Below are 22,890 nucleotides of genomic sequence, written 5' to 3'. Positions count from 1 at the left end.
AGGAGTCAGCTAGAAGCTGAGGTGTTAAGTCACAGAGAGAGGCAGCTCACCCTTCTGGAGAGGTGCCGATCAGTGGGTCACTTGGTTCCCAGGATCCTCTCATCCATGATGAACCTCATAATTGTATGTCAGTCCTTCCCATGTAATTTGTGCAGTCAGCTTTTAATCCAAGGCTGATTTGCCCTTGCCCCCAAGCTTGTATTCATGTATTCTCTATTATCAGGTTTTCCCCAGGTTCAGAGAAGGTAAAAGCAATTTAAATACAGATCTCCTTAGGCAAGGCGTAATAAGCCATTCACTCAATCAGCTTTGCCTGGTATTGTCTGGCACATCAACTCGAATTCTTTCAGGGTGAATTCAGGGACCTGGGCAGAGATAAACCCACATTCAAGTGTGAAAGGCCTGACAGTCCTTTCTTAAGATAAAAACAATTGAAAAAAAAAAAGCTTTCAGTTTTGTTACTCTCTATTCACTTGGTAACAAAGAGCATTTTTCTAATCAAGGCTGCCTAATACTAGATATAAACTAATTAATATGAACAAAATAGCTGGTGATTGTTTCCAACAATAATAGGGAAGAAAGCTTTCATTGTCACTCATTCTGGAATTGCTGTTCAGTCAGTGAAAGATACGCCTGGTGCTTTGAAGTGGGACAAGTTTGTATTCCTGCTTGACTCCTGCCCAGACTGTAAAATAGAATTTTTGTTTGCTCAGGCTGAGAAAGACAGCACCTTGTTCTGAGCTGGATGGATACTGAGGTGAAGCCAGACTAACAGCAGCAGGCAGACTGTGTGCGTAGCTGCTTCATGTTGAATAGTTCAGCTAGTTCAGAATAAAGAGCTCCTGAAGGAAGCTCTGGAGATGTCTGCAGACAGGAACATGCTCATGCTTTGGTTAAATTAATGAATGTGCGCCTACCCTGCAGGGGTGAGAGGGTGGAGGGGACGGAGGTAGAATGGGTAAGCAAAAAGCTTGCCGCTCTTAATGATCATTTTCTGTTTCTAGAACTCTGTTAGCAGAACTTTAATGGTGGTTCATCTCTTTACTGTGGGTGGAGTATGGATTAAAAGCTTTATTTTACTTTTGAATGGAAGGGTCAATAGTTCAACCCCTGTACAGGTGATTCAGTTTTTCTCAAACCCAGGTATTAGAGACCAGAAGAGGTGTTTGAGAACTTTGAAGGCTTTCAAATCTCATACACGTGATTCCAGCAAAGAAGGAATATTTGCCATCAGTATTTTACAGGGTATTCTGTCTCATTTGCTAAGTGGCCGTCTTGGTTTTCAGACAAGGAAACAAAGATATTTTGATCCCTTCAAGTGATTTCCACTAGCTTTCATTAAAGACATGAATTTGGGTAGATGCTCAATGTTTTCAAAATATTTGTTCCCCTAGTTCTTACCCAATGCTCTAGGTTAACTAACAAGTAGGTATCTGCTTGATGTCTGTTGGAAGACAGGTATTCTTGAACATCATTACTAACAGGTTTTTAGAGGTTTTATTTCTGATATTAAAGAGTGGATAATTTTAGATTAAAGCAGTTAAATTCTGTGTTCAATGGGTTCTATTTTTGAGATTGAAAGAATTCCATTTTTTGGGAATTTTGTATTATGCAGTTTTCAAATATCACACACAAACACACAAAGTCAGAATAATAGAGTGAATCCCAGAATAGCCATCACTTCAGTTCAGTTCAGTCTCTCAATCGTGTCTGACTCTTTGCAACCCCAAACCGCAGCACGCCAGGCCTCCCCATCACCAACTCCCGGAGTCCATTGAGTCGGTGATGCCATCCAACCGTCTCATCCTGTGTCGTCCCCTTGTCCTCCTGCCCTCAATCTTTCCCAGGGTCTTTCAGATGAGTCAGCTCTTCGTATCAGTGGCCAAAGTATTGGAGTTTCAGCTTCAACATCAGTCCTTCCAAAGAACACCCAGGACCGATCTCCTTTAGGATGGACTGGTTGGATCTCCTTGCAGTCCAAGGGACTCTCAAGAGTCTTTTCCAACACCACAGTTCAAAAGCATCACTTCTTCTGTGCTCAGCTTTCTTTATAGTCCAACTCTCACATCCATACATGACCACTGGAAAAATCATAGCCTTGACTAGACAGACCTTTGTTGGCAAAGTAATGCCTCTGCTTTTTAATATGCTGTCTAGGTTGGTCATAAACTTTCCTTCCAAGGAGTAAGCGTCTTTTAATTTCATGGCTGCAGTCATCATCTGCAATGATTTTGGAGCCCAGAAAAATAAAGTCAGCCACTGTTTCCCCATCTATTTCCCATGAAGTGTTGGGACCGGATGCCATGATCTTAGTTTTCTGAATGTTGAGGTTTAAGCCAACTTTTTCACTCTCCTCTTTCACTTTCATCAAGAGGCTCTTCAGTTCTTCTTCACCTTCTGCGATAAGGGTGGTGTCATCTGCATATCTGAAGTTGTTGATATTTCTCCCGGCAATCTTGATTCCAGCTTGTGCTTCCTCCAGCCCAGCATTTCTCATGATGTGCTCTGCATATAAGTTAAATAAGCAGGGTGACAATATATAGCCTTGACGTACTCCTTTTCCTATTTGGAACCAGTCTGTTGTTCCATGTCCAGTTCTAACTGTTGCTTCCTGACTTACATACAGATTTCTCAAGAGGCAGGTCAGGTGGTCTGGTATTCCCATCTCTTTCAGAATTTTCCACAGTTTATTTTGATCCACACAGTCAAAGGCTTTGGCATAGTCAATACAGCAGAAGTAGATGTCCTTCTGGAACTCTCTTGCTTTTTCAGTGATCCAGAGGATGTTGGCAATTTGATCTCTGGCTCCTCTGCCTTTTCTAAAACCGGCTTGAACATCTGGAAGTTCACGGTTCACGTCTTGCTGAAGCCTGGCTTAGAGAATTTTGAGCATTACTTTGCTAGCATGTGAGATGAGTGCAATTGTGCGGTAGTTTGAGCATTCTTTGGTATTGCCTTTCTTTGGGATTAAAATGAACAATGACCTTTTCCAGTCCTGTGGCCACTGCTCAGTTTTCCATATTTGCTGGCATATTGAGTGCATCACTTAGACCGTGTAATCTTTCAGGATTTGAAATAGCTCAACTGGAATTCCATCACCTCCACTAGCTTTGTTCGTAGAGATGCTTCCTAAGGCCCATTGGACTTCACATCCCAGGATGTCTGGCTCTAGGTGAGTGATCACACCATTGTGATTATCTGGGTCATGAAGATGTGTTTTGTACAGTTCTTCTGTGTATTCTTGCCACCTCTTCTTAATATCTTCTGCTTCTGTTAGGTCCCTACCATTTCTGTCCTTTATTGAGCCCATTTTTGCATGAAATGTTCCCTTGGTATCTCTAGTTTTCTTGAAGAGATCTCTAGTCTTTCCCATTCTCTTGCTTTCCTCTATTTCTTTGCATTGATTCCTGAGGAAGGCTTTCTTATCTCTCCTTGCTATTCTTTGGAACTCTGTATTCAAATGTGTATGTCTTTCCCTCACCCCTTTGCTTTTTGCTTCCCTTCTTTTCACAGCTATTTGTAAGGTCTCCTCAGACAGCCATTTTGCTTTTTTGCATTTCTTTTTCTTGGGGATGGTCTTGATTCCTGTCTCCTGTACAATGTCCCGAACCCCCGTCCATAGTACATCAGGCACTCTATCTATCAGATCTAGTCCCTTGAATCTATTTCTCACTTCCACTGTATAGTCAAAAGGGATTTGATTTAGGTCATACCTGAGTGGTCTAATGGTTTTCTCCCCTTTCTTCAATTTCAATCTGAATTTGGCAATAAGGAGATTCAACAATTATTAGCATTTGGCCAAACTTGATTCACTTTCTCTCATTTTGGCGGGATGAAATATTTAAAAGCAAATCATTGGCATCCTGGTATTTATCTCATATTCATACGTCAATATGCATCTCTAAGAAAGAACTTACTTATATTGCCACAGTCCCATTCCTCCACAGAGTAAAATTAAAAACAACTTTTAAAATCATTTTCTGCTCAGCTATGTTCAGAATTTCCCAATTGCTTTTCTCAGAAGTGTTCTTGCAGTTGGTGTGTAAAGTGTTATCTTTTAAAAACATTGATTAGATTAGTTTACTCTTCTGCCTGAAACTATTCCATGACTTTTTAAGGTTTACAAAGGGAATTGTTTCAATTACTAAATTATCAATCCCTAAAGTAAAGGATCATGGTTATCTTGATAAAACTTTCTTGTGGACTACAGTGTGAACAATTGCTTGCAGTATAAGGTATGTTTCCAGTGCCACACAATGAAGACGTAATGTGATCTGACTTTACCAAACATGGAATTGAGAAACCAGAATGCATAGGATTAGACCCAGATGAATTTTGGTTCAAATCTAGGTTTAAATCTCTCTCAATATAGATCTATCTTTAGCTAACTTTTTTTATCTCTAGAATTCTGATAATAGACACTGTGTTCACAGATTTAAATGGTAAAGTATGTTAGATGCTTTGTACAGTATCAGCATCTTTTAACAGATCGCTGACATACATACGTTAGTTCTTTCCTTTTCTTCCATAAGTATTCTGGGCGGTTTTTTTTTTTTCTTTAACAGGGAGAGAGTGGTTACCTCTACATATGGTCTGTGTGTATGACGCACTTATGTAATATGCCAGAAGATCCATCACAGGAAAGCCAAGTTAGATAAACACTCTATGGAAAACTCCAATGTATTGCCAGGAATAAATGCATGTGGAGATAAACATTGAGATTTCTGACTTACTCCATCTTGAACCATGTTTCTGTTAGAAGTTAAATTTGTTCTCATATTGCAATTTGAATTCATCTCTGCCCCCTTTTGTGTTTATAAACACAGATAAAGTTTGAGAGGATAGCTTATTTTGCAATCTGAGGGCATGTTTGGAGTTTTCAGTTCATAAGACAAAATTGTACTGGGATACCTAGGGTAAACCACAAATGAGACATTAATATTTGTTTCTTTTTCTAATACATCCTTTCTAATTGGTTTAGTCTTTAATGATTAATGGGTCAATTCTTTATCCTTCAAAGGGATGAGGCTTCCTCCCTCTTACTACCCATGATGGTGCTCTTAGCCAATTTTCCTTTTTACTCTCCTAGCCTTCTCCAGTTATTTTTCTTTGAACTTTAGTTACAGCTATTCCATGAATATATGCTAAGGTGGGATAGCACCCTGCTGTTTTCATCAGCTGCTGCTGCTAAGTCGCTTCAGTCGTGTCCGACTCAGTGTGACCCCATAGACGGCAGCCCACCAGGCTCCGCCGTCCCTGGGATTCTCCAGGCAAGAACACTGGAGTGGGTTGCCATTTCCTTCTCCAGCGCATGAAAGGGAAAAGCGAAAGTGAAGTCGCTCAGTCGTGTCCGATTCTTAGCGACCCCATGGACCATAGCCTACCAGGCTCCTCTGTCCATGGGATTTTCCAGGCAAGAGTACTGGAGTCGGGTGGCACTGCCTTCTCCTTGCTGAGGAGATGGTAATCATAGGGTCTGGGGATTTATGTCTTTGGAGAACTGTACCTCACCGTCATAAGACTGTCATTTAAAAATTCTACCTTCATTTGCTGCATGATGGTACTGCTATTTGGTAATCACACAGCATCCTGTGAAGAACTGCCAGTAAGTTAGACTTAAGTCCATTTTGTAAATGATTATCCTAGACAGGCTCAGGCTGGGAGAGAAGTGAGAAGCAGTTGTTACTTGTTCCTTAGCATGAGATAAAATATTTTTGAAAGGGCCATGAAGGAGATGAATTCCTGAAAGGTGAGAATAGCTATCAAGCAGCTTTCAAAGATTCAGACAACCTTTGGGAGCCAGAGCTCCTGTCCTGTAGGAAGAGGAGTAGGGTGTGGTGGTGGTGTTCAGTCGCTCAGTCCTGTCCGACTCTTGGCGATCCCATGGACTGCAGCACGCCAGGCTTCCCTGTCCTTCACCTTCTCCCAGGGTTTGCTCAGACTAATGTTGATTGAGTTGATGATGCCATCCAACCATCTCATCCTCTCTTGTACCCTTCTTCTCATGCCCTCAATCTTCCAAGCGTCAGGGTCTTTTCCAGTGAGTTGGCCCTTCGCATCAGATGGCCAAAGTATTGGAGCTTAGCTTAAGCATCAGTCCTTCCAATGAATATTCAGGATTGGTTTCCTTTAGGATTGACTAGTTTGATCTTGCTGTCCAGGGGACTCTCAAGAGTATTCTCCAATACCATAGTTCGGAAACATCATTTCTTTGGCACTCACTCTTCTTTATGGTCCAACTCTCAAACATCTGTACATGACTACTGGAAAAACCATAGCTTGGACTATATAGACCTTTGTCAGCAAAGTGATGTTTCTGCTCCTTAATATACTGTCTAGGTTTATCAGCTTTTCTTCCAAGGAGCAAGTGTCTTTTAATTTCATGGCTGCACTCACTGTCCACTGTGATAATCGGAGCCCAAGAAAATAAAGTCTGTCACTGTTCTCACTTTTTTCCCCATCTATTTGCCATGAAGTGATGTGACCAGATGCCATGATCTTAGTTTTTTGAATGTTGATTTTCAAGCCAACTTTATCATTCTCCTCTTTCACTTTCACCAAGAGGCTCTTTAGTTCCTCTTTGCTTTCTGCCATTAGGTAGTGTCATCTGCATAGCTGAGGTTATTGATATTTATTCCAGCAATCTTGATTACAGCTTGTGGTTCATCCAGCCCTGTATTTTGCATGGTGTACTCTGCATAGAAATTAAATAAGCAGGGTGACAATATACAACCTTGATTTACTCCTTTCCCAGTTTTGAACCAGTCTTGTTCCATTGCTGGTTCTAACTGTTGCTTCTTGACCTGCATACAGGTTTTGCAGGAGGCAGGTAAGGTAGTCTGATATTCCCTTCTCTTTAAGAATTTCCCACAGTTTGTTGTCATCACAAAAAGTCTTTAGTCAGTAAAGTAGAAGTAGATGTTTTTCTGGAATTCTCTTGCTTTTTCGATGATCCAGCGGATGTTGGCAATTTGATGTCTGGTTCCTCTGCCTTTTCTAAATCTAGCTTGTACCTCTGGAAGTTCATGGTTCACATACTGTTGAAGCCTAGCTTGAAGGATTTTGAGCATTACCTTGCTAATGTGTGAAATGAGTGCAATTATATGGCAGTTTGAACATTCTTTGGCATTGCCTTTCTTTGGGATTGGAAGGAAAACTGACCTTTTCCAGTCCTGTGACCACTGCTGAGCTTTCCAACTTTACTGGCACATTGAGTGCAGCACTTTTACAGCATCATCTTTTAGGATTTGAAATAGCTCATTTGGAATTCCATCACTTCCACTAGCTTTGTTCATAGTAATGCTTTCTAAGGCCCTCTTGACTTTTCACTCCTGGATGTCTGGCTCTAGGTGATTGATCACACCATCATGGTTATCTGGGTTGTAATGTCTTTTTTGTGTAGTTCTTCTGTATATTATTGCTACCTTCTCTTAATATCTTCTACTTCTGTTAGGTCCTTACCATTTCTGTCCTTTAGTGTGCCCATCTTTGCATGAAATGTTCCCTTGGTATCTCTAATTTTCTTAAAGAGACCGCTAGTCACTCTATTGTTTTCCTCTATTTCTTTGCATTGATCACTTAGGAAGGCTTTCTTATCTCTCCTTACTATTCTTTGGAACTCAGAATTCAGATGGATATCTTTCCTTTTCTCCTTTGCCTTTAGCTTCTCTTCTTTTCTCAGCTATTTGTAAGACTTCCTCAGACAACCATTTTGCCTTTTTCATTTCTTTTTCTTGGGGATGGTCTTGATCACTGCCTCCTGTACCATGTCAGGAACCTCTGTCCATAGTTCTTCAGGCACTCTGTCTCTAAGCTCTAATCCCTTGAATCTATTTGTCACTTCCACTGTATAATCATAAGGGATTTAATTTAGGTCATACCTGAATGATCTAGCGGTTTTCCCTACTTTCTTCAATGTAAGTCTGAATTTTGCAAGAAGGAGGTCATGGTATCATGATATCTTGCTTGTTATCTCTAATTTTCTTGAAGATATCTCTAGTCTTTCCCATTCTTTTGTTTTTCTCTATTTCTGTGCATTGTTCACTTAAGTCTTTATCTCTCCTTGCTATTCTTTGGAACTCAGCATTCTGTTGGGTATAGGGTGTGGTTGTTGGTAGACAAGATAGCTGCCTGATTTAAAAGTATCTGCACTGAGATGAGCTTCCACCAGCCAGCAGAAGGAGATCTGAAGCTTTAGTTGAAGCCTGGAAAGAAGAGTCATTCATCTGGATTCCGGTTTGAGTGCCAACTCCAAAGGCTTTGCATACTCTAAAGCTCTGTTTAGCATTACCTTAATTATGGTTGATCAGGTTACTTAAGTCACCTGGGAAAACAGGAGGGGAGGGCTGTGTTAGAGCCACACAGCCTGTGTTATAGCTGGAAATCCAACTCTGTATTGGTGGAGAAAGACAAGACAGGAAGAGTAAGGTGGTGAATGATAGGGAATCCGTGAGATTGTAGTCCTAGTTACCACAAGATGTAACTCAAATGATGTATCAGGAATGTACATTTATTCTTATGAGAATGCTTTTTGCATGGTTTTTATTCCTGAAAATATTTTTTAAATTGCATTAAATATTTAAATATTAGAAGCTGCCTCTTTTGAGCCTCACATCTTATTGCTTTTCTCTAAGCTAGTCAGTCTATGGAAAGCTAGTCAGTCTATGGATGGAGGTTTGTGACATTGTACAGAAGACAGGGAGCAAGACCATCCCCAAGAAAAAGAAATGCAAAAATGCAAAATGGCTGTCTGAGGAGCTCTTACAAATAGCTGTGAAAAGAAGAGAGGCCAAAAGCAAAGGAGAAAAGGAAAGATATACCCATTTGAATGCAGAGTTCCAAAGAATAGCAAGGAGAGATAAGAAAGCCTTCCTCAGTGATCAGTGCAAAGAAATAGAGGAAAACAAGAGAATGGGAAAGACTAGAGATTTCTTCAAGAAAATTAGAGATACCAAGGGAACATTTCATGCAAAGATGGGCTCAATAAAGGACAGAAATGGTAGGAACCTAACAGAAGCAGAAGATATTAAGAGAAGGTAGCAGGAATACACAGAAGAACTACACAAAGAAGATCTTCACGACCCAGATAATCACGATGGTGTGATCACTCACCTAGAGCCAGACATCCTGGAATCTGAAGTCAAGTGGGCCTTAGGAAGCATCACTATGAACAAAACTAGTGGAGGTGATGAAATTCCAGTTGAGCTATTTCAAATCCTGAAAGACGATGCTGTAAAAGTGCTGCACAATGTGCCAGTAAATTTGGAAAGCTCAGCGGTGGCCACAGGACTGGAAAAGGTCAGTGTTCATTCCAATCCCAAAGAAAGGCAATGCCAAAGAATGCTCAAACTACCACACAATTGCATTCATCTCACACACGAGTAAAGTAATGCTCAAAATTCTCCAAGCCAGGCTTCAACAATACATGAACTGTGAACTTCAGATGTTCAAGCTGGATTTAGAAAAGGGAGAGGAACCAGAGATCAAATTGCCAACATCTGCTGGATCATTGAAAAAGCAAGAGAGTTCCAGAAGGACATCTATTTCTGCTTTATTGACTATGCCAAAGCCTTTGTGTGGATCAAAAAAAATGTGGAAAATTCTGAAAGAGATGGGAATACCAGACCACCTTACCTGCCGCTTGAGAAATCTGTATGCAGGACAGGAAGCAACAGTTAGAACTGGACATGGAACACAGACTGGTTCAAAACTGGGAAAGGAGTACATCAAGCCTGAATATTGTCACCCTGCTTATTTAACTTATATGCAGAGTACATCATGAGAAATGTTGGGCTGGAAGAAACACAAGCTGGAATCAAGATTGCCAGGAGAAATATCAATAACCTCAGATATGCAGATGATACCACCCTTCTGGCAGAAAGAGAAGAAGAACTAAAGAGCCTCTTGATGAAAGTGAAAGAGGAGAGTGAAAAAGTTGGCTTAAAGCTCAACATTCAGAAAAATAAGATCATGGCATCTGGTCTCATCACTTCTTGGGAAATAGATGGGGAAACAGTGTCAGACTTTATTTTTTTGGGCTCCAAAATCACTGCTGATGGTGATTGCAGCCATGAAATTAAAAGACCCTTACTCCTTGGATGAAAAGTTATGACCAACCTAGATAGTATATTTAAAAGCAGAGACATTACTTTGCCAACAAAGGCCCGTCTTAGTCAATGCTATGGTTTTTCCAGTGATCATGTATGGATGTGAGAGTTGGACGATGAAGAAAGCTGAGCGCAGAAGAATTGATGCTTTTGAACTGTGGTGTTGGAGAAGCCTCTTGAGAGTCCCTTGGACTGCAAGGAGATCCAATCAATCCATCCTAAAGGCGATCAATCCTTGGTGTTCATCGGAAGGACTGATGTTGAAGCTGAAACTCCAATACTTTGGCCACCTCATGCGAAGAGTTGACTCATTGGGAAAGACCCTAATTCTGGGAAGCATTGAGGGCAGGAGGAGAAGGGGATGACAGAGGATGAGATGGCTGGATGGCATCACCGACTCGATGGACGTGGGTTTGCGTAGACTCTGGGAGTTGGTGATGGACAGGGAGGTCTGGAGTGCTGTGATTCATGGGGTTGCAAAGAGTCGACACGACTGAGCGACTGAAGTGAACTGAGACAGCATATTAAAATGCAGAGATATTACTTTGCCAACAAAGGTCCATCTAGTTAAGGCTATGGTTTTCCTGTAGTCATGTATGGATGTGAGAGCGGACCATAAAGAAAGCTGAGCACAGAAGAATTGACGCTTTTGAACTGTGGTGTTGGAGAAGACTCTTAAGAGTCCCTTGGACTGCAAAGAGATCCAACCAGTCCATCCTAAAGGAAATCAATCCTGAATATTCATTGGAAGGACTGATGTCAAAGCTGAAACTCCAGTACTTTGACCACCTGATGCAAAGAGCTGACTCATTTGAAAAGACCTTGATGCTGGGAAAGATTGAAGGCAGGTGGAGAAGGGGATAACAGAGGATGAGATGGTTGGATGGCATCAGCGACTCAATGGACATGAGTTTGAGCAAGCTCCGAGAGTTGGTAATGGACAGGGAGGCCTGGCATGCTGCAGTCCATGGGGTTGCAAAGAGTCCAACACGACTGAGCGACTGAACTGAGCTGAAGAAAATATTTTGTACTTTAATAAATAAACAAATGAGCCATTATAAATAAATTTGAGCCTCTTATCGTGATGGTGGTTTAGTCAATAAATTGTGTCCAACTCTTTGCGACCCCACGGATTGTAGCCCACCAGGCTCCTCTGTCCATGGGATTCTCCAGGTAAGAATACTGGAGTGGGTTGCCATTTCCTTCTTCAGGGGATCTTCCAGACGCGGGAAATGAACCTGGGTCTCTTGCATTGCATGAGGATTCTTTACCGACTGAGTTATACTCCTTCCCAATTCTGTTAACCTCCCACATGGCTCACACCATAAATTCATACTTATCATCTCCTCCCATATATTTTTGATATGTACGTATGTGAGGAAAATGTTTAAACAATGTATAGTATATTTCTGTAAGTTATTTTTTGTGTGTGACATTTCTAAGAATGGTGTAGTACATGTATACTTTGCAAGTTGCTTTAGTCATCAGCATATGTAAAGGTGTACTTTGTTCATTTTGGCTGCTTATAGCATATCTTTCTGGTTATTTCACAATTTGTCCATTCTCTATTTGATGAATATTTATGTTACTTTTAATATTTTGATATTAGAAAAGAGTAGCAATAAAAATTCATGTGTATGTCTCCTCAGGCACATGTGTGAGGTTTTCTAGGGTTGGAATTGCACAATCATGTGTATGAATATATCTAATTTAAGAGGTTTTTGCCAAACTGTTTTGCAAAGCAGTTGTACTAAAATTTTATTCCCACAATAAAAGTATGGCAGTCTTCTTCAACCTTTGATATCTTCAGAGACTTGTTAAATTTTAACTACCCAATGGAATGGTTGGTTAATTGGATCTGACTGCAGTTTTTATTTAATTTTCTCTGATTCCCTGAAAAGTAATTTTCTTTTCATGTGATGATTGGCCATTTAGTTTTCCTCTTTTATGAATTGTCTGTTCCCATCTTTGCCTATTTTGCTATTGGATTGTTTGGCTTTTCTATTTTGATTTGTGAACTAAAACTTTATTATGTTCATTGCCAAAATTTTACTATTCTTTAACTTTTCTTTTCATTGATCAGAAAGTCTTTTGCTGCATGGAAGTTTTGAATTTTGTCAATGTTTTGGTCTTGTTTAGAAAAATCCCTCTAGTTGCAATTTATAAATATATTTTTTATTTCCTTTTTTACACATGTCTTTACATCACCTGAATTTGATTTCTGTGTATGATATAGAAAAGACAGTTTGTTTTACTTTTATTTTTTCACACAGATGAACAGTCAGTGCTGTTTTCCCCATTGGTAGGTAAAGCCATGTATCAAGTTACCATGAAAGTGTGTGTTTCTGGTTCTTTATTCTATGTCATTGGTTGTTCATTTTTCTGTGCCAGTATCATGTCTTACTACTATCACTTTGAAACAAAATATGGTTTTCCATAAGGCATCTAGTTCTTTGACTTCCAAGTTACCTTGCGTACTCTGGCTCTTTTGTACTTCTGCAGCAGTATTCAGAGAGTCTCTCAAGCTTCATGAAAAACCCTTTGGGATTTTCATTTTATTGCACTGAATTTATATATTACTGTTTTGAAAAACTGACATCTTAACATCTTTCTCTGCCCATGAGATGCTATCTCTTAAATTATTTAGGTTTCCTTGTAAGCTTTTGAATATTTAGACTTATTGCTAGAATCAATAAACTTTTTTTATTATGTGTTGTCCTTGAAATAATAATTAAAAATTTGTTTCTGATATTTCTATATGAACACAGTTCATGTGGCTTGATATTTAATTCAGCAAATTTGCTAAACTCTGTTAATACAATTTGTTTATAGATCATCTTGTATTTTATAGGTAAATAATTAATCATTTGTGATAAAAAGTTTTTCTTTTCCAGTTCTTTTTTTTTTCTTATTGTTTTGTCTATAATCACTAATACATGCTAAAGGCAACTGGTGATTGAATCAGCTTTGTTTTATTTCTTAAAAGGGAATATTAATATCTCCATCAATATGACAATTGTCATACATATACCTTTTACCAAGTTAAGAAAGTTTCCTGCTAACCCTAGATTGGCAAATTATCATAAAGTTATTTAAATTTACCAAATACATATTTGCATGTCTAATGAGATGATCATTGGCCTTTTTTCTTTCCTTGAGTTTGTTCATGTCATGATTTCTATTACCAGATTTTTTAAATGTTAAATCATCTTTGCATTCTGGAATAAACTCTGTTTAGTCACATCTCTATCTTTCCCTATATAGATCTAGATATATAAATATAGATAATTGTTTTATTTAGGAACTTTTTATTTTTGTTCTCAAATAATACTGGCTGACAATTTGGTTCACTCTTAATCTTCCTTTTGTGCTTGTAACATGGATGTGCTAGCATCATACAAAGATAACCAAATAAACTGAGAATGTAATATCAAGTAATTTTAGGTAGGTTTCAAAACAAATGGAGGGACTTCCCTGGTGGTCCAGCGGTTAAGAATCCACCTGCCAATGCAGGGGACACAGGTTTGATCCCTAGTCCAGGAAGATCCCGCATGCCGTGGGGCAACTAAGCCTGTGTGCCACAACAAGAGAAGCCACTGCAATGAGAAGCCCACGCACCACATCTGGAGACTAGCCCCCATTCACTGCAACTAGAAAAAGTCTACTATGCCCAGCAACAAAGACCCAGTGCAGTTAAAAATAAAAATAAATAAATAAATTTAAAAAAAAACAAATGGAAGTAATGCTGAACCACAGGGAGCTGGAGGCATTGGAGTGAGCGCTTACCAAGGGAGGAGGATTGCCTGTAGACGTCAAGTATGCATGTTCATATATTAAAAATAAGCATTAAAGAATAGAAATGGAAATGTCACTGGAACCAACTGAAGTGGAGAAGGGAGAATGCAAAAGTTTAATCGGTTCAGTTTTGTCTTTAATCTGATATTCTTGGATCCAATCCTACTGTGTACCCTTCTGCTGATTCTCACACATGGTATCCTTCTTGTGTGTTTTTATTCTTTGGGATGATGAATTAATCAGTGGGGCTGACCAGAGAGAATCCTGTGTAGCTGTATTGATGTCTGGCCCTCTGGAGAGGGCTGATGCTTGCTAGTGCCAGGCACATGGACGTGGGGGTGGGAGGGTGGGCGGAGATATCACAAGCTTAAGGGCTGTGGCTTTTGTTAATTTCTCCTTCTGTGGGTTCTCAGACTTGGCAACAGGTCTAACTTCAGATCCCATCTGTGTGTGATTTATAGGCTTGGGGTCTTACTTTCCAAAGGGAGTCCTTTAGTTTGTTTATTTCCCAGCCAGGAGCCTGGGCAAGACAGACAGACTTACTCGTTCTCCCCAGTGCACCTGTGTGGAGTGTTTTCTGCTTCACTCTTTTACTGACAGGGAGAGCTTCAAGACTCCTCGCTTAGCTCTTGGTCTCAGTTCTAAGTCACTGCCTCAGTTAAGGCCAAGGCTCATCTTTTTCCCTGGGGAAGGCAATGGCACCCCACTCCAGTACTCTTGCCTGGAAAATCCCATGGACGGAGGAGCCTGGTAGGCTACAGTCCATGGGGTCGCTAAGAGTCGGACACGACTGAGCGACTTCACTTTCACTTTTCCCTTTCATGCACTGGAGAAGGAAATGGCAACTCACTCCAGTATTCTTGCCTGGAGAATCCCAGGGATGGCGGAGCCTGGTAGGCTGCCGTCTATGGGGTCGCGCAGAGTCGGAAAAGACTGAAGCGACATAGCAGCAGCAGCAGCAGCATCTTTTTCCCGGTAATATTTAATGCCTTGTCTCTATAATGTTGACAGTCTGCTACCAAGGCGTCCTATCACCTCAGTTTGCTGTTCCCGCGGAGCTCAGCAGCGCATCTAAAACACTACTTATATTTTTCTCTAGCATGTCGTAGTGTTTGTTTTGGTTTTTTGTCTGTTTGTTTTTTTCCATTTCTTTCTCTTGGGCCTAACTCAGAATTTTCTCTGAAAATTCAGCTAATATGATGTCATTCACGCAGCCTGTTACAGGGCATAACAGATACACAGTGTTTTCATTGAGTTATTGTTTGTTTTACATAGTTTTCTTTTTTACATGTCCGTACATCATATTCGCATGCATTGTTACTGTATAAGAAGTAGCATTTTATGTACTTTTTCAGATAAACTTTAAAAAAAATCTAGTAATTGCATGTTCTTCAACTACTTGAAGGAGAAGGCAATGGCACCCCACTCCAGTACTCTTGCCTGGAGAATCCCATGGATGGAGGAGCCTGATAGGCTACAGTCCATGGGGTCGCTGAGAGTCGGACATGCCTGAGCGACTTCACTTTCACTTTTCCCTTTCATGCACTGGAGAAGGAAATGGCAACCCACTCCAGTATTCTTGCCTGGAGAATCCCAGGGATGGCGGAGCCTGGTGGGCTGCCGTCTGTGGGGTCGCACAGAGTCGGACACGACTGAAGCGACTTAGCAGCAGCAGCAGCAGCAATTACTTGAAATATGACTTTCTAACTTTAAAACGTTTTTGGTTTGCGTCAGCATTATTTTGTGACCTGTTTTCTGATTCTAGTGGTTGATCATTCCTTTTTTTCTTTTTATTGTTTCTCATTTGAGGCTGTAAAAACTATGAGAAATATTTTTCTTGTAAATAGAGACTTAATGACATTTATTAAATTCTGTGCTTCTCTTTTCAATCTTTTTTGTGGATGGAAGGGAATGAGGGAGGAAATGTGTGAAAAGTCTGAGTATTTCTGCTTTAAGAACTAGAGTTGGAACTCCCTGGTAGCTCAGCTGGTAAAGAATCTGCCTGCAATGCAGGAGACCCTGGTTTGATTGCGAGGTCAGGAAGATCCCTGGAGTAGGGATAGGCTGCCCGCTCCAGTATCCATGGCTTCCCTGGTGGCTCAGACAGTGAGGAATCCACCTGCAGTGTGGGAAACCTGGGTTTGATCCCTGGGTTGGGAAGATCCCCTGGAGAAGGAAATGGCTACCCACTCCAGTATTCTGGCCTGGAGAATCCCATGAACAGAGGAGCCTGGTGGGCTACAGTCCATGCAGTCGCAAAGAGTGGGACACTACCGAGCAACTAACACTTTCACTAGAGATGTCTTATTTTACAAATGAGAAATCGACACTTAGAGATGTTGTGAGACTTACTGGAGACCAGATTAGCTGGTGAGCATCAGAATCAGGAAGAAGCCCTCACCCACTCCATTGTTTTACTTTAACAGAAGTGGGAAACCAAACTGACTTGATTTAGGGTCATATTACTGGTCCTTTATTCTGTATAGATTAAAATCTCTTTTTAGTCTGTCAGAGTGCATATTTGCATTCTTATCTAAATACTTACTAAATCATATAGACTTAATTACCAGTCTGCTAGCTGTGCTAAGCATTCCCTTCACTTGGGTAATGAAGATGTAGCTGTCTTTCAAGAGATTAAAGACCACACTGGATGGAAAGGGAGTGGCCCCACAGCAGACACCCAGGTGTATCATTTTGGTACCCCTGGAAGGCGTAGCCCACTGCAGTGCCTTGCCTGTACCTGGCTTTCCAGTAATGTCTGTGAATGTGCCAATGAACAAATGAAGTGCCTAATGAAGATGAACACCCTCTGTGCCTCTTCAGAGTTCAGACTTGGCAGATTTGTTATGAGTTCTTTTGTGATCGCATGATAGGGTGAGGTAGATTTCTGAGATTTGGAACGTCTGTTCTGTAGAGCAGCCAGTGAGGCCTTCTCCCTCCACCCGATCATCCTGTGATGGAATTGGTAGATGTGAAAAGGGCATGAATGTGGACTTCTCTTTTTAGCTTTGAGGACAGTTTATTTTTGGAATCATTCTATTTTATTTATGTCTTTGTTTCTTGGGCAGAGTGGAATTCTGTAACTCACTACAGAGAAATTTCTAATTATAGTGATTGAGATTTTGGAATAATGAACTTTAAAAAGTATTTGAGTTTTGTTTGATTATATTCTTGTTTTCTCCTAAATTCTTGCAACACATACTACTTTTCTAAAGAAGATAGGCAAATCATTTATAGTTTTATCTATATAAATTTCACAAAATTGTCATTCTTTACATAGTTGTTTCCCCCATTTTTCTTTGTTTTGTCCAGTAATATGAAAAGTAGTCATCTTATTTTTAATATGTTAACTACTCAGTTTGGTGCTTTTTGAATCATATTTAAACTTACTTTTGAAAATTATTGTTACAACTTAAATAGTATGCTTTGATTTGTGCCTAAGTAATAAAACAGATGTTTACATACTTCTCTTCCTTCATTTTTAAGTCTTGCCAATGCAGTGATTTTGGGGGCAGTGCTGTAATTTTTATTATGAGAACATTCATTATGAACACAATGGTTCTTATGTGCCCACTATATATACATGTATATTTATTGATATTTTAGTGTTAAATGTTTTTTCTCTTTTATTATCAATACAATGATTTTAATTCCAGAGTATTATTGTTTTTACAATAAGTATACATTCGAGTTATTTTTGATATTTGCTTTGTTTTATAACCATGTGAGGAGCAGTTACTTAGACTCAGTTATGTTTTGTGTATTTTTAATGCTTGCTGCTAGTCTTTTTATTCTATTGTGGTTTTCATTTTTACTTTTTTCATGGCTTACTTGTGTTTATGTTTTCTTTAGGAAGGAAATGTATATGATGATCATTCTGAGCTCCCACATCTCAGGACTGTTCTTTATTATCCCCTTATGAGAATTTAAGTATAGCTGGTTGTAGAATTTATGGATCTCAAACACTGTCTCCATATAATGGAGATTTTTTCCGAATTGAAGTACAGTTTAAATAATGGAGATTTTGATTGGTTGTATTCTGTCCTTTGGAATTCTACACAGAAGTTTTGAAATACTGTATTTTCTCTCTTTCTCTCAATATTTGTTTGCTTTTTGTTTACTTTTTATATTTTTAGAATTTAGAATTTTAACCCTGAGATTTTAAAATCTAACTTAGCTATATCTGAATTTTAATTGATTTTAATTAGTTCCTTTGTAGTTTATGTAAACTTACATCAGTAACTTGAGGTCTTTCTTTATGAGCAGTAACTTTTCATATACTTCAAGTTGTGTTACTTAAGCTGTGTCCTCCTGGTCTTAGTTGGAAGAGCAGTTATGTGAGGAATTTTTTCCTGTATGTGCCTTCTTTTCTTTTACTCTTATCTCAGACCTTCTTGTATGAACACTGAGTAACTTTCCTAAGTGTTTTCTACTTGTCATTTCAGTTTTCTGAAATGTTTGTATTTCATTTCACTGCCTGAATTACTGCTTTTAATTCAGAAATGGCTTTTTATCTCTTCGGTGGCCACACTGATAGAGTTCTGATGATGTCCATTGTGTACTTAATCCCGGAACCAGTGAATATGCTACTTTACAGGGCAAAGGGGACTTTTCATATGTGATGAAGTTCCATATTTTGTGTTGGGGAGATTATCCTAGGTTATCTGGGTGGACAAGGATCTTGAAATGTGGAAGATGGAGAAAGAAGAGTCGGTGTTAGAATAATGTCAGTGTGAGAAGGGCTTGACTTGACTGGTCATTGTTGGCTTTGAAGCTGGAATGGGGCCAGGAGACAAGAAATCTGGGCCATCTCTGCAAATTGGAAAAGACATGAAAAATTCTCTAGAGCCTCTGGAAAGGAACACAGTCTTGCCAACACCTTGATTTAGCCCAGTGAGACCCACTTTGGACTTCTGACTTCCAGGACTATAAGATAATAAATTTGTCTTTTGAAGCTACTAAATTTGTGACAATTTGTTATGTTAGCAATAGGAAGCTAATATAATCTCGATAGAGTTTTTTCTGGAATATTTTTTTCTGTCTTTACAATGACTTTCTCTATTTTCAGTGCTTGTATCCTAACAAAGCACTTTGAGAATACAAATTAGAAATACAAATCCTGGCATTTAATCCCTTCTCCCTCTGCTCACTGCCCCCCCCCCCCATATTTTCATATATCTGCTTCAAGGGGAGGCATTCTGTGTTATTCTTCAGGATGGTCATCTCCTCTGAGTTGCTTTCTCTCCATTGGGTTTGCTAATTTTTTTCCTCTTTCCTTTATCCTTATAACCATGACTTCCTTACTGGCTTATAGTCCACCCAATCATAGTTGAATTGGATACTCCCAGAGCTTGATGTGGGTTTCTGGCTAAATCCATCAGTTCAGTTCAGTTCAGTTCAGTCGCTCAGTCATGTCCGGCTCTTTGCGACCCCATGAACTGCAGCACGCCAGGCCTCCGTGTCCATCACCAACTCCTGGAGTCCCCCAAACCCATGTCCATCGAGTCGATGATGACATCCAACCATCTCATTCTCTGTCGTCCCCTTCTCCTCCTTCCCTCAATCTTTCCCAGCATCAGGCTCTTTTCCAATGAGTCAGCTCTTTGCATCAGGTGGCCAAAGTATTGGAGTTTCAGCTTCAACATCAGTCCTTCCAATGAACACCCAGGACTGATCTCCTTTAGGATGGACTGGTTGGATCTCCTTGCAGTCCAAGGGACTCTCAAGAGTCTTCTGCAACACCACAGTTCAAAAGCATCACTTCTTCGGTGCTCAACTTTCTTTATAGTCCAACTCTCATATCCATACGTGACCACTGGAAAAACCATAGCCTTGACTAGATGGAACTTTGTTGGCAAAGTAATGTCTCTGCTTTTTAATATGCTGTCTAGGTTGGTCATAACTTTCCTTCCAAGGAGTAAGCATCTTTTAATTTCATGGCTGCAGTCACCATCTGCAGTGATTTTGGAGCCCAGAAAAATAAAGTCAGCCACTATTTCCACTGTTTCCCCATCTATATGCCATGAAGTGTTGGGACCGGATGCCATGATCTTAGTTTTCTGAATGTTGAGGTTTAAGCCAACTTTTTCACTCTCCTCTTTCACTTTCATCAAGAGGCTGTTTAGTTCTTCTCACTTTCTGCCATAAGGGTGGTGTCACATGCATATCTGAGGTTATTGATATTTCTCGGTAATTGATATTCTCGGTTATTGATATTCTCCCAGCAATCTTGATTCCAGCTTGTGCTTCCTCCAGCCCAGTGTTTCTCATAATGTACTCTGCATATAAGTTAAATAAGCAGGGTGACAATATACAGCCTTGATGTACTCCTTTTCCTATCTGGAACCGGTCTGTTGTTCCATATCCAGTTCGAACTGTTGCTTCCTGACCTGTGTACAGGTTTCTCAAGAGACAAATCAGGTGGTCTGGTATTCCCATCTCTTTCAGGATTTTCCACAGTTTATTGTTATCCACACAGCCAAAGGCTTTGGTATAGTCAATAAAGCAGAAACAGATGTTTTTCTGGAACTCTCTTGTTTTTTCACTGATCCAGCAGATGTTGGCAATTTGATCTCTGGCTCCTCTGCCTTTTCTAAAACCAGCTTGAACATCTGGAAGTTCACGGTTCACGTATTGCTGAAGCCTGGCTTGGAGAATTTTGAGCATTACTTTACTAGCATGTGAGATGAGTGCAATTGTGCGGTAGTTTGAGCATTCTTTGGCATTGCCTTTCTTTGGGATTGGAATGAACACTGACCTTTTCCAGTCCTGTGGCCACTGCTCAGTTTTCCATATTTGCTGGTATATTGAGTGCAGCACTTTCATCGCGTCATCTTTCAGGATTTGAAATAGCTCAACTGGAATTCCATCACCTCCACTAGCTTTGTTCGTAGAGATGCTTCCTAAGGCCCACTTGACTTCACATCCCAGGATGTCTGGCTCTAGGTGAGTGATCACACCATTGTGATTATCTGGGTTGTGAAGATGTTTTTTGTACAGTTCTTCTGTGTATTCCTGCCACCTCTTCTTAATATCGTCTGCTTCTGTTATGTCCATACCATTTCTCTCCTTTATTGAGCCCTTCTTTGCATGAAATGTTCCCTTGGTATCTCTAATTTTCTTGAAGAGATCTCTAGTCTTTCCCATTCTATTGTTTTCCTCTATTTCTTTGCATTGATTTCTGAGGAAGGCTTTCTGATCTCTCCAGAGTTCTTTGGAACTCTGCATTCAGATGGGAATATCTTTCCTTTTCTCCTTTGCTTTTCACTTCCCATCTTTTCACAGCTATTTTTAAGGCCTCCTCAGACAGCCATTTTGCTTTTTTGCATTTCCTTTTCTTGGGGATGGTCTTGATTCCTGTCTCCTGTATAATGTCCCTAACCTCCATCCATAGTTCATCAGGCACTCCGTCTATCAGATCTAGTCCCTTAAATCTATTTCTCACTTCCACTGTGTAGTCATAAGGGATTTGATTTAGGTCATACCTGAATCGTCTACTGGTTTTCTTCACTTTCTTCAAGTTCAGTCTGAATTTGGCAATAAAGAGTTCATGATCCAAGCCAGTCAGCTCCCGGTCTTGTTTTTGCTGACTGTATAGAGCTTCTCCATCTTTGGCTGCAAAGAATATAACCAGTCTGATTATAGGGACTGGCAAAGGGAATGGCAGACCACTTCAGTATTCTTGCCTTGAGAACCCCATGAACAGTATGAAAAGGCAAAAAAGATAGGACAGTGAAAGACGAACTTCCCAGGCCAGTAGGTGCCCAATATGCTATTAGAGATCAGTGGAGAAATAACTCCAGAAAGAATGAAAGGATGGAGCCAAAGCAAAAACAACACCCAGTTGTGAATGGGACAGGTGATAGAAGCAATATTTGATGCTATAAAGAGCATTATTACATAGGAACCTGGAATGTTAGGTCCATGAATCAAGGCAAATTGGACGTTGTCAAACAGGAGATGACAAGAGTGAACATTGACATTCTAGGAATCAGTGAGCTAAGATGGGCTGGAATGGGTGAATTTAACTCAGATGGCCGTTATATCTACTACTGTGGGCAGGAACCTCTTAGAAGAAATGGAGTAGCCATCATAGTCAACAGAAGAGTCCAAACTGCAGTACTTGGATGCAATCTCTAAAACGACAGAATGATCTCTGTTCGTTTTCAAGGCAAACCACTGAATATCACAGTAATCCAAGTCTATGCCCTGACCAGTAACGCCGAAGAAGCTGAAGTTGAACAGTTCTATGAAGACCTAAAAGACCTTCTAGAACTAACAACCCAAAAAAGATGTCCTTTTCATTATAGGGGACTGGAATGCAAAAGTAGGAAGTCAAGAAACACCTGGAGTAACAGGCAAATTTGGCCTTGGAGTACAGAATGAAGCAGGGCAAAGGCTAATAGAGTTCTGCCAAGAGAACGCACTGGGCATAGCAAACACGCTGTTCCAACAGCACAAGAGAAGACTCTACACATGGACATCACCAGATGGTCGACACCGAAATCCATCAGGTCCTGAAAAAGTAAAGAAGTACTTTCAGACTACCGTTCTGAATCCCATTGAAGATGCTACCAAAGTCTCTTTCACTTATTCTCTAGATCTGCTGATATTTGTAAATGATAGGAGAAAAGATTTAATGCTTTTTTCAATTCAGTTCTGTTGTACTAAATTTAGCTAAATTTCCAATTTTTTTTTTCTGGCATTATCTGTGCTAAGTTGCTTCAATCATATCCAATTCTTTGCAACCCTATGGATTGTAGCCCTCCAGGCTCTTTTGTTCATGGGATTCTCCAGGCAAGAGTACTGGAGTGGGTTGTCATTTCCTTCTCCACAGGAGTTATCTACCTTTACTATTTTTAATTCCTGGTATATTTTCTACTGCTTTAATATTTAACTGGTGATTTTATTAAATATAGAATTCTTACCCAGAATATTCTTACTGTAGAATTTTAAATCTGAAATAGACCTTATGTATAATTTAGTCCAA

General features: G+C 39.9%; 1 protein-coding gene across 34 annotated transcripts in view; it reads left to right on the top strand.

Moving 5' to 3' along the window:
- LPAR1 (lysophosphatidic acid receptor 1) overlaps positions 1 to 22,890 on the top strand; it is a 406,496-nt gene that overhangs the window by 318,642 nt on the left and 64,964 nt on the right. Inside the window, exon 1 of one of the 34 annotated variants that reach the window (XM_081573971.1) lies at positions 21,846 to 22,425. The exons of the other annotated variants lie outside the window; for them this stretch is intronic. Coding sequence (XP_081430097.1) covers positions 22,391 to 22,425 — 35 coding nt within the window. The 5' untranslated portion in view covers positions 21,846 to 22,390. Of the gene's footprint in view, positions 1 to 21,845; positions 22,426 to 22,890 lie in introns of those variants that run through there. 34 annotated transcript variants of the gene reach the window in all.

This window comes from Giraffa tippelskirchi, chromosome 1, assembly GCF_054371585.1.
Source record: "Giraffa tippelskirchi isolate mGirTip1 chromosome 1, T2T-mGirTip1v1.2.pri, whole genome shotgun sequence".
Classification (NCBI taxonomy): domain Eukaryota; kingdom Metazoa; phylum Chordata; class Mammalia; order Artiodactyla; family Giraffidae; genus Giraffa; species Giraffa tippelskirchi.
Note: the sequence above shows the minus strand (reverse complement) of the source record. Positions and strands in the feature narration are given on the sequence as shown.